Genomic DNA, 14,646 nt, shown 5'->3' on the forward strand with positions numbered 1-14,646 from the left:
CCTGGTTAAGGCACCATGCAATGAAAAACAATTAGTTTTCAGTGAGGAGATTTTTGTTTGCTCGATCATTCATTTAGATAAATGAAACTGTAATATTGCGTGCATTTCCTGGCAATAAGATAAAAACTGCTTACGCTGAACTGAAATCGCTAAGTGTATAAATTCTCCTTGGAGAAGAAGCTCCTCCTAGGACTTCGTAGGATTTAGTAGCTACGTAAGTAGGCAACACTGGCTGCAGCCGTCCACGTGGTGATGAAACACCTGGAGCGACACGCTGCCGGAGGGCTGTTTTCTTCCAGCAGGTTTTGCAGGCGCCCGGGTCTTGTTGAATGCCCAGGTACCTTGTAAGCGCAGAGCGCCTTGAAGACCAAGAACCCGGGTAAAGACGCAAGTCGACTCGTTGCCGTGGGCAGGCGAGCAGGTAAACCTGTTATCGCGTACAAGCGGGCAGTGGGTAGGTAAAAGGCAGACTATGCTTGCCTCTACTTACGTAGACAGTGGAAGAGAAATTTTGGAGAATCTTTCTATTAAATTTAGTATTTGCATTCACCTTATGCTCAGATAGATTAAACCGTTTATTGACAATCGTGAACTTTTCGTTAAATAGATACTATTTGGTTTTAGACGACGGGAGAACATTGGTCGAATTTCCTTTCTTGCTCTTTTGAGAGAATATATACTTCTACAATAGCAATCGCGTTCGGAAACAGTGAAAAAAATGACTTGGTTTTCAAAGGCAGACAAGCTTGGTAGTCTAGCTTGCTCGCGATCAAAGTGACTCACTCACGCTATTCAAGGCCGCTTCTTATCGCAAAAGTGCTTCGATGAACAGTGTCTGCACCCAGCACGTTACAAGTGACCAGAGTCGAATTTTAAAGAGAATCTGAAGAATGGTAGATTTCATCAGAGGCGGCTAGGTAGGCACCAGCTCAACATGCAATAGTTTAAGTGATAATTCCTGACAAACAAAAAACCGTATTGAATAATTATTGGGATAGTAATACGTGTATCCGCTCCTTTTTAACAATGTAAGCTCGAAGACAATCTGTATTCCATTTATTTATATTGGCAACTTGGTCAACCAAAGGTTATTTTATCGCCTTCGATGATCGAATTGTCTGATCGATTATTTTTTGTTTACCCAGAAACATGGCCCATAGGAGATTTCCGAGACCGGGTTACGCTATTCACTCGTAGCTCCCCAATTTCTTTACGATGGTGGGTTTCTACCGGTCCCATACACAGGCCGAGAACCTAGAGAGTGAGCATAGGCGGACTCGAATCCATGCCGTCCTGCAGTCGGAGTCCAAAGCACAGCTCCTTTGACCGCACGGTCACGGAGGAGGACTTTTCTTATCTTACCTTTGGCTAATCGCGACGATGAGGATGAATTATGAATAGAAAAATAAAGAAGGTCACGCACAAAGTAGAGGACGATCTTCAACCTCTTGGGATGACGAGTTCAAGCCCTAAATATGAGGATTTCAACCTTAGACGACCTCAATTTCGAAATTATAAACAAAATGCCTACTTACACTAAACTTCTCATCAAGGCCAAAATAGTTTGTAACTGTGAAACTACCCCTGAATACAAATTGACATTTTTTTTCCATGTGAGTAAGAATTCAATGTGTGGCATACAGACATAGATGATACCTTTTGAGAAACAATTAACTGTACCCTGTCCCAGCATCTCTGGAGCAAACCACGCATAGCGGAAGAGAAGTGGGGAGAGGGGATCGAGTGGACAGAGCGAATCAGTGCACGTTGCAGGGAAGGCTGGTAACTGCAGTGGTTTTCCTCCCTCCACGCAATCCCATTCCTCTCACGTGTTCATCGCTGCTCAGATACTTTTTTTCGTTCACCTGCTCCAGAGATAAGTGGGACAGAGTGTAGTTCGCATACATGTAGCAAGTAAAGTAACTTATCCCAGAATGAAAATTCCACGTAGTTTTAAAACGTTTGTTTAAGCAATGAATGACTGGAAACGGATCATACATAATTCCCTTGCCAAAATCTAGTGGTCGAAAATTAATTTCAAGACATTTCATATCTATTCACCATATTCCAAGTTATAAGGAACTATTTCGTAGATGTTCATGAAACCGTTATAAAACTACAAATAAAATATATTCACAAGCTTAGATATACTAATACGAAGAAAGAAATTCAGAGTTAAATTTCAAATGCATGTGTATAAAGTAATTCTAGAAGTACAGAGCTATATCTGAGTATTTAACTTCTTTTTTGCAGATAACGTTACAATATTGAGGCGACAGAATAATTAGGAACTGTAGCTCCAAGAAAACAAAGGGCGTAGTGTATTGGTTAGAGTTCTTGAAAGTATTGCGGTCCCACGTTCGATCCTCCATACTAGATGTTCCTTAAAAAAGAATCCCTTCCATTAAACAAGAGCATGGTAACATTATTTGTAATAGCAGTGTAAAGTAGCTACATTGTTCTGCATATGAAATTTATATATAAAAAAAAACAACAAATAAATGAATTGACACACGTTCAACGGGATATTTTTATATATAAGATCGTGAATTATGATACTCATACGATAATTGTGTACTGCTTCAAAGACATTGACAAATACTAATGAAATAACTATTTATATGTGGGGCAATTCAGGACATGCTAATTTTACCCCTTTTCCCACTTGAGTTCAATGCAAGGATACCTCCGCAAATATCGAATGAAAAGTTCTCACCATGTGCAATTCTCCATTAAATGTTTTCGCCGAGTCTTACTACCTTCGTTTTCTTTGTTACAAACAATACTTGTTTGCACGTTACATGCAGGAGAGTTATCTACATTTCAAAGCGGTTGCAGAAAATTTTCGTAAGTTTTAGACATATCCCATTGTGTTCATTGTCCACGCCGCGAGTTTGGAATTAACGATGGGGGGAGGGGAAATATTGAATTACAAAATCTCAATTTCAACGAACCGAGAAGTAGAGAAAAATTGAATAATTCTTATAAATATTAAAAATTACGTTCATTTTTTTAGTGGTGTAATCGCAGGTAAAATCAAAGATCTTACATGGAAGATTTTAATTTGCTCTGAACTCAGCCAAAAGGCATTTCGCACCGATCTAATATATTCTCCAATACATTTCAAAATGTTATAGAATGTTTCATGTCGATAATTTGACCAATGCATCCATTCTTGACGCTCAGACGATATTTTCTGCAACTACCTCTTCTCTCCAGTTCCATCTCCTTCTTCTCTCCCCTCTTTCTGTTCTGCTTTTATCTCATATCGCCTTCCCTACTTTTCTCGCATCTTATCTCCATCCCACTCTTCTCCACTCCTCTTATCTCCTTTCCTGTCTTAGATTTCCGACTCCACTACACTCTCTTTTTTCGTTCTTCTCTTTTTCTCTCCTTTACTCTACTCTCCACTTCCCTCTTCTCGTCTCCTCCTCTCCTCTCCTCTCCTCTCCTCTCCCTCCTTTTTTCTCTTCTTTGTTCTTTTTTCCTCATCTCTCCTCGAATCTTTTTCCATTCTCCTCACTACATCTCCTCTCCTCGTCTATCCTCTCTTTCTTCTCTCCTCTACTTTTCCTCTTCTCCTTTCGCTTTCTCTTTCTCCTCTCCTTCGTTTCCTCTCACCTCTTTTCCTTACTGTAGACTCATCAGCGATGAAATACGAGAAAACCTATTTTTTTCTTTCAGAAAGAATTTTGTCATTTGCGATATAATATAAATATCTATTGTGTATGTGGCAACCCTGAAATTGAGCCTAACTCTGCACGCAACCCACCAACGGCTTGTGTAAATTGGGTTGCCTAGTTTAAAATGTCGTTGTCCTAAAACTTTTGAGAGACACTGTACCTCTCTATGCATGTTGTTGAGCGAAAAAAACAACATGTTAATAGTAAGCATGCTTTCTAAACTTCTAAAAATATGAAGGTACGAGTAAAAATAATTTTAAAATTTACTGTAATATTTATTCGAGAGTCCTCCTCCGTAGTCGAGCGGGTTAAGGCGTTCATTCGTCTTGAGACCGTTCGCTGCGTGACGGCGTAGGTTCGAATCCGGCTCTGGTCGGAATTTATTCGGCCTACGTATAGGGCGGTGGCAACCCACCATCGTGAGGAAATTGGGAAGCTCCGAGTGAGTGAGCGTAACCCGGTCGAGAAGACCTTCGTCGGGCTGATCACCCGTCACCCCAACACTGGTCTGAGACCTCCACGCTGTAACAGGTGACGGCGGAACAGTGTGGGAGGGAGACCAGCAGTCGGTAGGTAAGCCAAGGCTCGCCAAGGTGCTGTAGAGCTGTGGGGTTATGTTATTTATCCGAGAAGATCATTCAACAATAAAGCGTGAATTGAATGCAACACACGTAATAAATAATTGACAAGAAAAAAAAATTGCCTTGACCAGGACTCGAACTCGTATTACAAAACACAACACACTCCGAAAGCTGGTGCCGCTAACAACTACACCAAATTACCGATTGGAGAATATCACGCCTAGTAGACCGGATATCCTTACCACAAATTCTCTAACACAACCTTGCTCGCGAATTCTAGCAACTACGCTGGTTAATTTCCATATTTGCATGGACGTTGGTAAGCTCTGCCAAACAAAACAAGTCTTTTTCTGTACCAATTTGAAAGTTTTATGAATCATATCTTGATTAATCTGACATTGAAGTAGCGAGTGTGGAACTTCGATAGCTGCACGAGGCATCCATGTTGCAAGAAATGTCCATGTTGCTTCGCAACTTCCAGTTAGGCTGGTAACTGCAAGAAGAAGTACCAGGTACCAGTAAAGATAATCGCCACCATAGTTCCAGTTACGAGTTAACTGTAGGGCCGGTTTTTCAATGTTCAGTTAAGGTTCATGTTAGCACGTAACTGGAAGTTAGTGAAAATTTCGGATTTTCAATGTACACTTCGCAACATCTTATTTGACCGCCCCGAAAGAATTCTAAGTCCCGAAATCGTAAACTTAGCAACATTGCACTTCAGCTCCAGGTGAGAGTAGCCAACTTTGAGTAGGTCTTTCCACTAGACGAAAAACGCTACGGTGATAGGTTTTCAATTTAACACTTTCCATGAACAATAGAAACTATAAACCGCTATTATATTACACAATCAAACAGAAATAATAAATTGGAAAATGAACCTTGAAGGATAGTAGTACGCAACGGTAGGGGCTGGCACCTTCCTTTTGCCTTAAACTTGGCAACGCTGCAAATGCTAAATTATTGTAAGGCGAAATCACCGTAGCCTTTCTTGCTTTAGTTAAACCTACAGTCTTACTGCTAAATTATTGTATGACAAAATCATCGCAGCCTTTCTTGCTTTAGTTAAACCTAAACAATTTATGAGATGCTACTACTATATCTTAAAGATGAAGATCTTAAAGATTAAGATTTTCTCGGGCTCCTAATTAAGCTTGCTGCAAGAGATCAGCATAGCATGTCTTGGGGGTTAGTTAAACCTGAACAATTTTAGGAGTTTGGGCAATACTGTTGGGCAACTTATACTATATATAAATTTATGAGGCTGGGGGTTTTTATTGGCGACGTTGCCAAGTTTACTGCATTTGTAATCTTCTCTTGCGTGAGAAAAAAAATCATGGTGATGTGTCTTGAGCTGTGCAAACCTTATATATATATTTTTTTGGAGTGTGTGTGTGGGGGGGGGGGGGGGGGCTGGTGACAGACCTAAATTTTTCATGTCTAAATCAGCACGACACGATACGTCTTAGCATGTGCAAACTTGTATGTTTCTATTATATCTTAGTGTGTGCACTGCTGTATATCTTAGTTGCATTTAGTTGATGCCTTATCATCGCATAATATATATGTATTGGTTTTACGTGAAGCTACACACACACATGCATCTTTGGGTCGTAAGAGACCTATGTGCGCAACCTTATTAAGACAATGCTTAACGTGCAGTTGCGTTATGATGTAACGTGCGTTAAAAATATGTTTATAATATAAAAATATATAGTCAAACCTTTATATATATTCTCGTCTTGATGCATGCAAATAATAATAATAAATTATTTTTTTTGGAAAAACCTGGCCCCTAGCCCCGCCAGGGTGCGTGGTACCCAACTCATTGTTCTAACGGTTGCGACTGATGTTAAGTCACACCTCTGTACAGTTTTGCGATGCTTGCAATTTTTTTGATCGCAACTCCATACAGAGGACCTCCGTGCGTGTGTGTACTAATGATTTTAGTGTTATTTGATGTTGTAGTAAAAAAAATATATACATAAATTTTGTGTTTTTCATGTTATATGTGTCAGATTATTAAGAATTAAAATTGTTGTCTCATATTTTATCTTGGTGTGTGTGTGGCAGCCATCTGAAACGAGAGAAAATTACAAAAAAAAATTAAGAATTTTGCAACAATGATTCATAATGTTGTGTTCACATTTGTTAAAGTTTATCTTGTAAGAATTAATTTATTTCATGCATTCAGAATTTCCAAAAATTGTGCAGTTTTTGTGATGTGGGACTTTGTGTCCAAGTATTGTGTTAAATACTATCAAAAATTCTTACTTGCTTTAAGCAGGAGTCATGCAGATTTTGCAATCTTCTTTGTCTTCTTCTTTCTTGCCATATCCCCATTCTCGAGTGTGGTTGTTGCAATCCATGACCCTCAGTTTGTTGTCACGAGGATCAAGTGCCACCTTGTTGATTCTAGAAGTGTGCAACTCGATGATGGAAGATGTGATACGATGTTCATTCGTGCGTTTGTTTTTATTTTCGAATAAGCAGCTCTTGTAATCTTCCATGGTTAATTTTTGAGAACTTGAGCGACCTACCCCTTTTGCTTTTTTTACTTCACTTTCATCCTTGAGCTTGATGCTATACATTTTTGCCCGAAGGCCTGCAAATTCTGTGATGATTTGACTGTTCACTTCATCCTTCATTTTTCCGATTGTCATTTTCCTCATGTTGTCGAAAAGAGCATGGTCTTGTGGATAATTAGAGAAATCGAAATGATGACGCAACTTTTCAAGATCTTTGTACAAATCATCTGTTTGGATGTTGTATATGAAGCTGTCTGTGTCGGTATAGGCTATCTCGATTTTCTCTCCATAGTATGGTTTTATCACCTCGTAATGGAACTTATACATGGCTAGCTTTGACAACTCGAGGACGGCAACTCCAACAGCAACTGGTTTGTTGAAGGTGACGAGACGTTGCGATCTCTCAATAAGTGCTAACGTTTCGTCCAGCATGGTGAAATCCTCATATGTTGGCTGAGCTATGAGCTTTTTCAATTTCTTTGGGTCGGAGACCAAGTTTATTTTTCTTCTTTTTCTAACATCCTCCATGCATTTTCCATACACACTGTTGTTATTGAGTTTATAGAGATTTTTATCGGCAAGGGAAGAAGCTTGAGCTCGATGTTTGGTGTTCGCATCGATGTATGGTGCTAACCATTTCTTTTGCTTGAACATCAAACCGGTATGCATCTTTTTCAAAATCAATCCATGTTTTAGGTAGAATTGAAGAAGACGATAATGCACAATATAGTTCTTCTTGTCTTTGAAGGTTAGCATGAGTTTTTTTCCTTGTAATTACCGGGGGGCGCTTCCATTACGGGTGCCATTGCATATCCATGATGTTCTTGATGAATGGACTCGGGATATTCCAGATCTACTTTGACGAGACAACCAAATTCGTGATCATCGGGCCATGTTAGTCAACTCTGAAGTTCCTCATCGTTCATCCATTTATATTTCCCGATGGGTAGGGCTTCGGACATGGCATACCCATACAAATTATTCATGTCCCAGTATGCAATGAAATTTGATGGTTTGGTATCATTGTAATCCTTGAGATAACAGTTGTTAGCCTTGATGTACCGAAGGGGGCATTGAACAATGCCGCCACGCTTACCCTCTTCCACAAATAAGAGTTGATCGATGTCTTCGATGAGGCCTATCCAGACTCTAGTGGATTTCAGCATTGCCTGCCATGAATATCCTGCCGTAGTGAAACTGAATGCAGGATCTAAACCATAAGCTGCTATTGCTCTAGCACGATGAAGTTGAAAACGGTCAGCCAATAACGTTACATCTAATTTTAAATATAGATCATGATCATCTCCCATATTTTTACACTCGAATGCTTCCCATACTTGCTGTGCATGGTGGTATTCTTCCTTAGTGCACGAGGTGTTGCTGAGACGACTGTAAAATTCTTCTTGTGGGGGTAGTGCAGTTTCTGCAAATGTGGAGGCATCTGTCATATATTCATATGGATAAATACCCTTTTGCCTTAGCAATGCTAAGTGTTTATCGCCAAAACATTGCTTAGTAGCAATTAAATCATTTTCTGTTAGCTCAGCTGCCAATGTGGCCAAACTCGAGGAGAGAAAATTGTACGAATCCAGAAAGCGAATTTCTATGTAGTTATCATTTCCTACATCCACCATCTTGCTGAAGGAAATGAATTTTTCGCTTGTGCGAGGTATGACGCTGATGGGTTGAGCGTCGCATCCCATTTCCTTTATGAAGAGTTTTGCATCATAGCCTTCTAAGTTATGCAGAAAAACAGGGATGAATGTAGGTTTTGTGATTTTTAGATTGGATGTATTACACACCACCCCCAAATATTTTCCAGTATAATGGCTATGGTGGCGAACTTTCTTGTTTAGGGGGGTGAACTTGCATTCACACACATTACAACGCAAGGCATGCTTGTATGTATATTTTTGCATTTTCGTCAGTGCATTCATTTTCTTTTTTTTTTCTGTAATATAGGAGCCAATTTAATAACTTCTTCTTTTAATGTTCTCATAAATGTTTGTGGCACATCATTGCCGCGATATATGATCAGATTGTTAGTGTTGTTTAGCACCATGCCAAAGGCACAGGCTTCGTGGCGAAGAACTTCAGTGGTGCTTGATATTTTGGGATTCGGGCTGCAGGTGGCAAGTGGAATTTGATAACTTTCAAAATCAGCATATATTACTATGGGATGACGAAGTAATGCTTGGAAGTTTGAAAATTTCATTGGGTATGAAGGCATTTTGATGGCTGTGGCCGGATGTGTATTGCATAGAAGAATATGATCTCCGTGTTCTTCGTCAATGCTTTTCTCTCCTCGACCCCTGAATATTGTTAAGCATCTGTCGCACACTCGAATTTTTGTTTCATGACTAGTAATTTGACTTCTTATTAATTTTGGAAGATTTTGTATAAGGCAGTAGTGATAATTATTATCATTCTCGATAAGAAGCAACCTGATGATGTGATCACTTTTAACATTGCTATGTCTGAGTATGTAGACAATGTTGTTTTTGTTTAATCCGAAAACATGTACTGCCACACTTTGTTTTTTTGTCTGCCTTATACTGTGCCTCGAATTTGGAAATATCATGAAGATTTATGGGGTAATTGATGCCTGCTAGAGATTTCTCAAATTCTGATATGTATTCAGGTTTATTATAGTGGTATAAACGTTGTTTGTTTTTTTTGGCTGGGTGATGATCAGCAATGATGCACCACAAAAAGCATTTGTTATCCTCATTTTGAATATTGATGATTGCTTTCTTACTAGCTATTTCCTGGGGCAACTCGATGTAAGTGGATCCTCCTAATGGGGTGTAGCGTGCAATCTTCAGAAGTAGAGTATGTGATAAACCGCAAAGAGACCAACCCGATCCACGTTTTTGAAAATTCTCATGTTTCTTCAATAAACTCCCAAATGCCTGCTCGCAAATCTCATCCAACTCATTACTATCGGCAGCATGGAGAATTGTAATACGAGTGTAATGATGGAAACAATCTTCATCGTTTTTTGTGTTTTCATAAATTGCCGAAAGTATGAAGTGTATCTTCAACGAGCATTCCACCAATACTTTTTGAATGCATGAAATTATATTATTTTTAATCGAGGAGAAGAAGTTGTTTAGATCTGTTGTATATTTTGATGTGAATTTCTCCTCGATTAAAACATTTTTAATGCTTTCTCCGGCACACTTCTGCTTTTTACGTGGCACTTGATCCTCAACATCCATTTTTCTTTTGCTGCATCCTGATCCATCTCCATGGACATTTTTCTTATGTCTGCTCATATTGTTAATGGATATTCTTTTTCCACAAAGACCACAAGGACGTTTTGCTTCCTTCTTCTCCATTTTTACTAAAATGTAAAAAATTACCAAATTTTAAAATTTTACTGTTTGTTATTTATATAAATCCTCCAAAATAAAATTTACAACCATAGTCTGATACGAATTAAATTTTGCATTGTTTTCAACTTGCAATAAAATAACCATGCATATGAACTTGTTTGGCTTCAGGAAGCAGACTGTAATGGAAGCACCGAGTCAGGCTGTACCACTACCGAGCTTCGACCTGTCGTCAAAACTGAGTGGACTGTTGATTGTTCACCTGAACAGCATTTGGACGAAATACGACGAGGATGTCGGCAAAACATTTTACGTATTCAACAACAACTTGAATTTTTACAAGATTCCGATTGGTGGCAAACTTAAGATTATGGTGAATCCAGAGGATGTGGGCGAAGTCAAGGTTTCTTTCGGCAAGAATATTTATCGCATCAAGCACGACAAGGTACTTTCTAACATATCGTACGATGTGTCTGCAGGAGATTATCTTTACGTTCAACTCCTCGGAGATTACGACAAACTCATTCCTCTCTTCGTAGAATTACGAATCGTCTATCCTATTATAAATAACCGTTAACAAAATGCCTAACGGCATTTTCGGCCACACCAAGCGTGTAGACCACGCAGAAGAAATTTTCATGCTGGATATTCGAGTTAAAAAGTTGAGGAGCGATTTGATCCCTTTGCAGGAGACCTTAAACAAAAGTTTAGAGTCGGAGATCGCTACGCTCCAAACGCAATGTCTCGATCCTATTCTGAAAATCGATTCCGAACTGAAAACGCTCATAAAAAATTATGTTGATGTACCTTCTTACGACAACGTTCAAAATATACAGTTGAGCGTGGATTCGCTTCAAAATGACTTGGCCAAATTAAAGCAATTTCAATCGAAAGATTTGGAAAAATTGAAACTCGAAATCGAAGAACGAACTTCCGCAATTGAAAAGAATTTCTCTGAACTTCAAACCGTCGTGAACGATATCGATGTGGAACGCTTGCACGTCGTCGTTTCCAAATTACGAGAAGAATTCAACAGCACGTTGGAAGAAATTAAATCCAAGTTGCAGACTTTGGAAGATACCATGACGAACCTACCATCGTCAGACGAACTGCAGGTCATCAGTAAAAGCGTTGCGAACATAAAAATTCAATTGGAGGCCTATCAAGATTTCGAACACATTCAAACCACCATCGCTACGCTTCAGGCGTCTTTGGAGTTGATCAACGAAGAAATTAAAAATATTCACGCTCAAGCAAGCGCGTTGACGAGTATTCAGGACACGTTGAGCACGGTTCAGCAGAAGATCGAATATTTAGAAAATTTGAACGTGGAATCGAACCTTGCTCATTTTCATCACGTACTGGACAACATACAGGGTGACTTGGAATCGTTACGGACGAGCGTGCCTTCGAAGGAAGATTTGGAAAAATTGAAAACGGCAGCGACGACATTATCCGATTCGAGCGACATCAAAAGTTCATTGAGCGATCTCGAGAGTACGGTGGCCAATCTCCCCACCTCCAAAGAATTACACGCTTTGAAAAGGAACATATCCCGAATGCTGAAACGACTGGAAACGGAAACGGCATACGTGGAACAGATTCGAGATGAAATTACTTCGCTGGTGTCGACCTTGCCCACTTCGCAGAGCGTCGCGGATCTTCACGCGCAGTTTACCGAGATGCGAAGCATCGTGAACGATCTTACCGAGAAAAGTTCGAAATTGAATCAAGTTGAGAACCTTCAGAACATTGTCGTCAACATCAGAGATCAAGTTGGAGTGCTGGAATCCACGCAAGAATCGACGCTGGCCTCTTTCGGTGCCAAATTGCAAGAACTGAACGAAAACTACAAGCAGTTGAACGTGGAAGTGAAAATCAAACCGTCATTTTCTGCCGTAACGGACACCATAGTCGAGCATTTGTTGCCCATTGAAAATAAACTTGGACACGTTCACAGTAATCTGCTCGGCGTCGATACTAAATTCGCCAAAGTGTTCACCTTGCAAGCCATCGAAATCAACAGCGTACCCAATCAACAGAGAATCTCCACGTTCGTCGAAGGTAACAAACTGTACATGTTACATCCTTATCATCCGTATTACAAGTTTCTCCTCGATGGCACGATTCAGATAAACGAATTTTCGTACTGGTCTCACGGCAAAAAAGCTAGCGCTCCCACCATGACGTTGATATCGAATCGTGGTGTCCAGAAAGCAGGAAACATTCCTCTGGCACGTTGGAACGAAACGCGCATCATATATGAAATACACGAAGACGAAGATCTTACCGTTTTCGACGTGAGTGCCGGCGATAAGCTGATCATTCAAAACACGAGCGAGGTGCCACCTTCGTTGAATCCCATCACGCTCGTGCTTCTCTTCAAACGTAATCTCTAAAAAAAAAATAAAAAAAATGTCTAGGCAAGCCATCGTCGAAGAATTGCATAAACCTGCACGCCGCAACTACGAACGTTTAGCGGTGGTAACCAAGGGCATCGACGACCTCTGGGAAAGTGACCTCGTGGAGATGAGTAGCGGCAAGTTAAAAAATGTACATAAATTGAACAAGGGCAACAAGTACCTCCTCACCGTCATAGACACATTTTCGAAATTCGCATGGGCTCTACCGTTGAAGGCGAAAACGGGAACATGCGTCGAAGCATTCAAATTCATTTTTCGCGAAAGCGGCAGACGACCTCGGTTTCTGCACACGGACAAGGGGAAGGAATTTTACAATGCCGTATTCCAAAAGTTTATTCGGAAACACGACGTTCAACATTACTCGACCTTCAGTGACGTCAAAGCCAGCATCGTGGAAAGATTCAATCGGACTCTGAAATCGCGCATGTGGTCACGCTTTACGCTTCAGGGAAGCTACAAGTGGGTCACCATTCTTCCGGAACTCGTTAACGACTATAATCACACGGTGCACAGAACGATAGGCATGAAGCCAGCTGACGTTACCAAGTCCGACGAGCAGCGTTTAATTTCTACCGTTTATTGTCCAAAGTACACGCCCACGACAAAAAGACCTAAATACAAAATTGGAGACCAGGTGAGGATCAGTAAATTGAAGCGAACGTTCGACAGGGGTTTCACACGAAACTGGAGCACGGAACTTTTTACCGTGGTTCGAGTTCTACCCGGGAACCGTCACACGTATATAATAAAGGACAGTGGCGGTGAAATTTTATTGGGGCGCTTCTACGAGGAGGAACTCTCTAAAACTAAATACCCCGACACGTACCTTATCGAAAAAGTTTTGCGTAAGAGAGGTGACAAACTTTTGGTGAAATGGCTGGGACTTCCGGGAACAAGTTGGATCGATTCGAACGAGGTGATTCTATGAGTACGTGGAATGTTGTGAAACGTTTACCTGATTCGGAAAGTCAAACGAAAAAAAGGAACGGCGAATTGCTCCCCGATAGCATACGATGTCTGATCGTAGGACCTTCGGGGTGCGGAAAGACGACACTGCTCATTGATAATTTTATCCTCGCACCCAATTGGTTAGACTGGGAAAACAGACACCTCTACGTATTTTCGAAAAGTCTCGAACAACCGACTTTCCAGCAACTTATGAAACTGTACGAGGGACTGGGCATTGCAACTTTCGCATCTGAAATCATTCCACTGGACGATTGTCTCGAGAATTCCGTTGTGGTGTTCGACGACATGATCCTGGAAAATCAAAACGAGATTCGTAATTTTTTCACACGAGGTCGTCACAAAGGATTAGATTGTTTCTACCTGGCACAAACTTTTTCCAAGGTTCCGAAACAACTGCTACGGGACAACGCTAATTTCATATGTTTGTTTCGACAAGACCACACCAATTTAAAACACGCACATGATGATTACGTAGGGGCTGACATGAATTACAATCTATTTTCTAAAATCTGCTCCCAGTGTTGGAACAGTGACGATTTCGGATTCGTGACCATTGACATGACTCGAAAAGCAAACCATGGAAAATATAGGAATAAAATAAACGTTTTTCTAGACGTCTCAGAGGCTAACAAGAGGAAAAAAATTTCAGATTTGCAACAAGAAGAAAAAAAAATCAAAAGGTCGAGAATCTAAAAAATAAAATTTGAAAAAAAAAACGTTCTTTTTTTTCAAACGTCTGACAAGCATATATAAATAACTATTACAAACAAAAAGTGAGTGTTAGAAAAGTGGATAGTCTCAAGCGGGTGACGGCAAGAAAACTAGGAGAACCGAACGTATAGGCTGAGAATTCGACGTTTCAGAAACATTTCAACGTATATAGAAAAATGTCAAAACGTCAATTTCAAGAAGACGAAAATCTCAAGTTGCGGGAATATCTAGTGAAGCGCTTCAAAGGTTGGAAATCCGAGAATCGCGGATTCTACCAAGAGAAGAAGCGTCAAGATCAACCTGTGATCGACGCCATCAGCGGTCTAGGTAAAGAAATTAAAAGTGTCACGGAACAAAATAAAAATTTGATCAACGAACTCGTGCCACTCGCAGCTAAAAGTTACACTGTACCCACGCCC

The 14,646-nt window shown here is 40.2% G+C and overlaps 1 protein-coding gene across 1 annotated transcript; it reads right to left on the minus strand.

The window, feature by feature from the left end:
• Positions 1-6,540: 6,540 nt before the first annotated feature.
• Positions 6,541-7,458, minus strand: LOC145985597 (uncharacterized). The gene has a single exon (XM_083119667.1). It carries the CDS (start codon positions 7,456-7,458, stop codon positions 6,541-6,543), a length of 918 nt encoding a protein of 305 aa, XP_082975793.1.
• Positions 7,459-14,646: the final 7,188 nt, after the last annotated feature.

This window comes from Lepisma saccharinum, chromosome 3, assembly GCF_977018435.1.
Source record: "Lepisma saccharinum chromosome 3, izLepSacc3.1, whole genome shotgun sequence".
NCBI lineage: Eukaryota > Metazoa > Arthropoda > Insecta > Zygentoma > Lepismatidae > Lepisma > Lepisma saccharinum.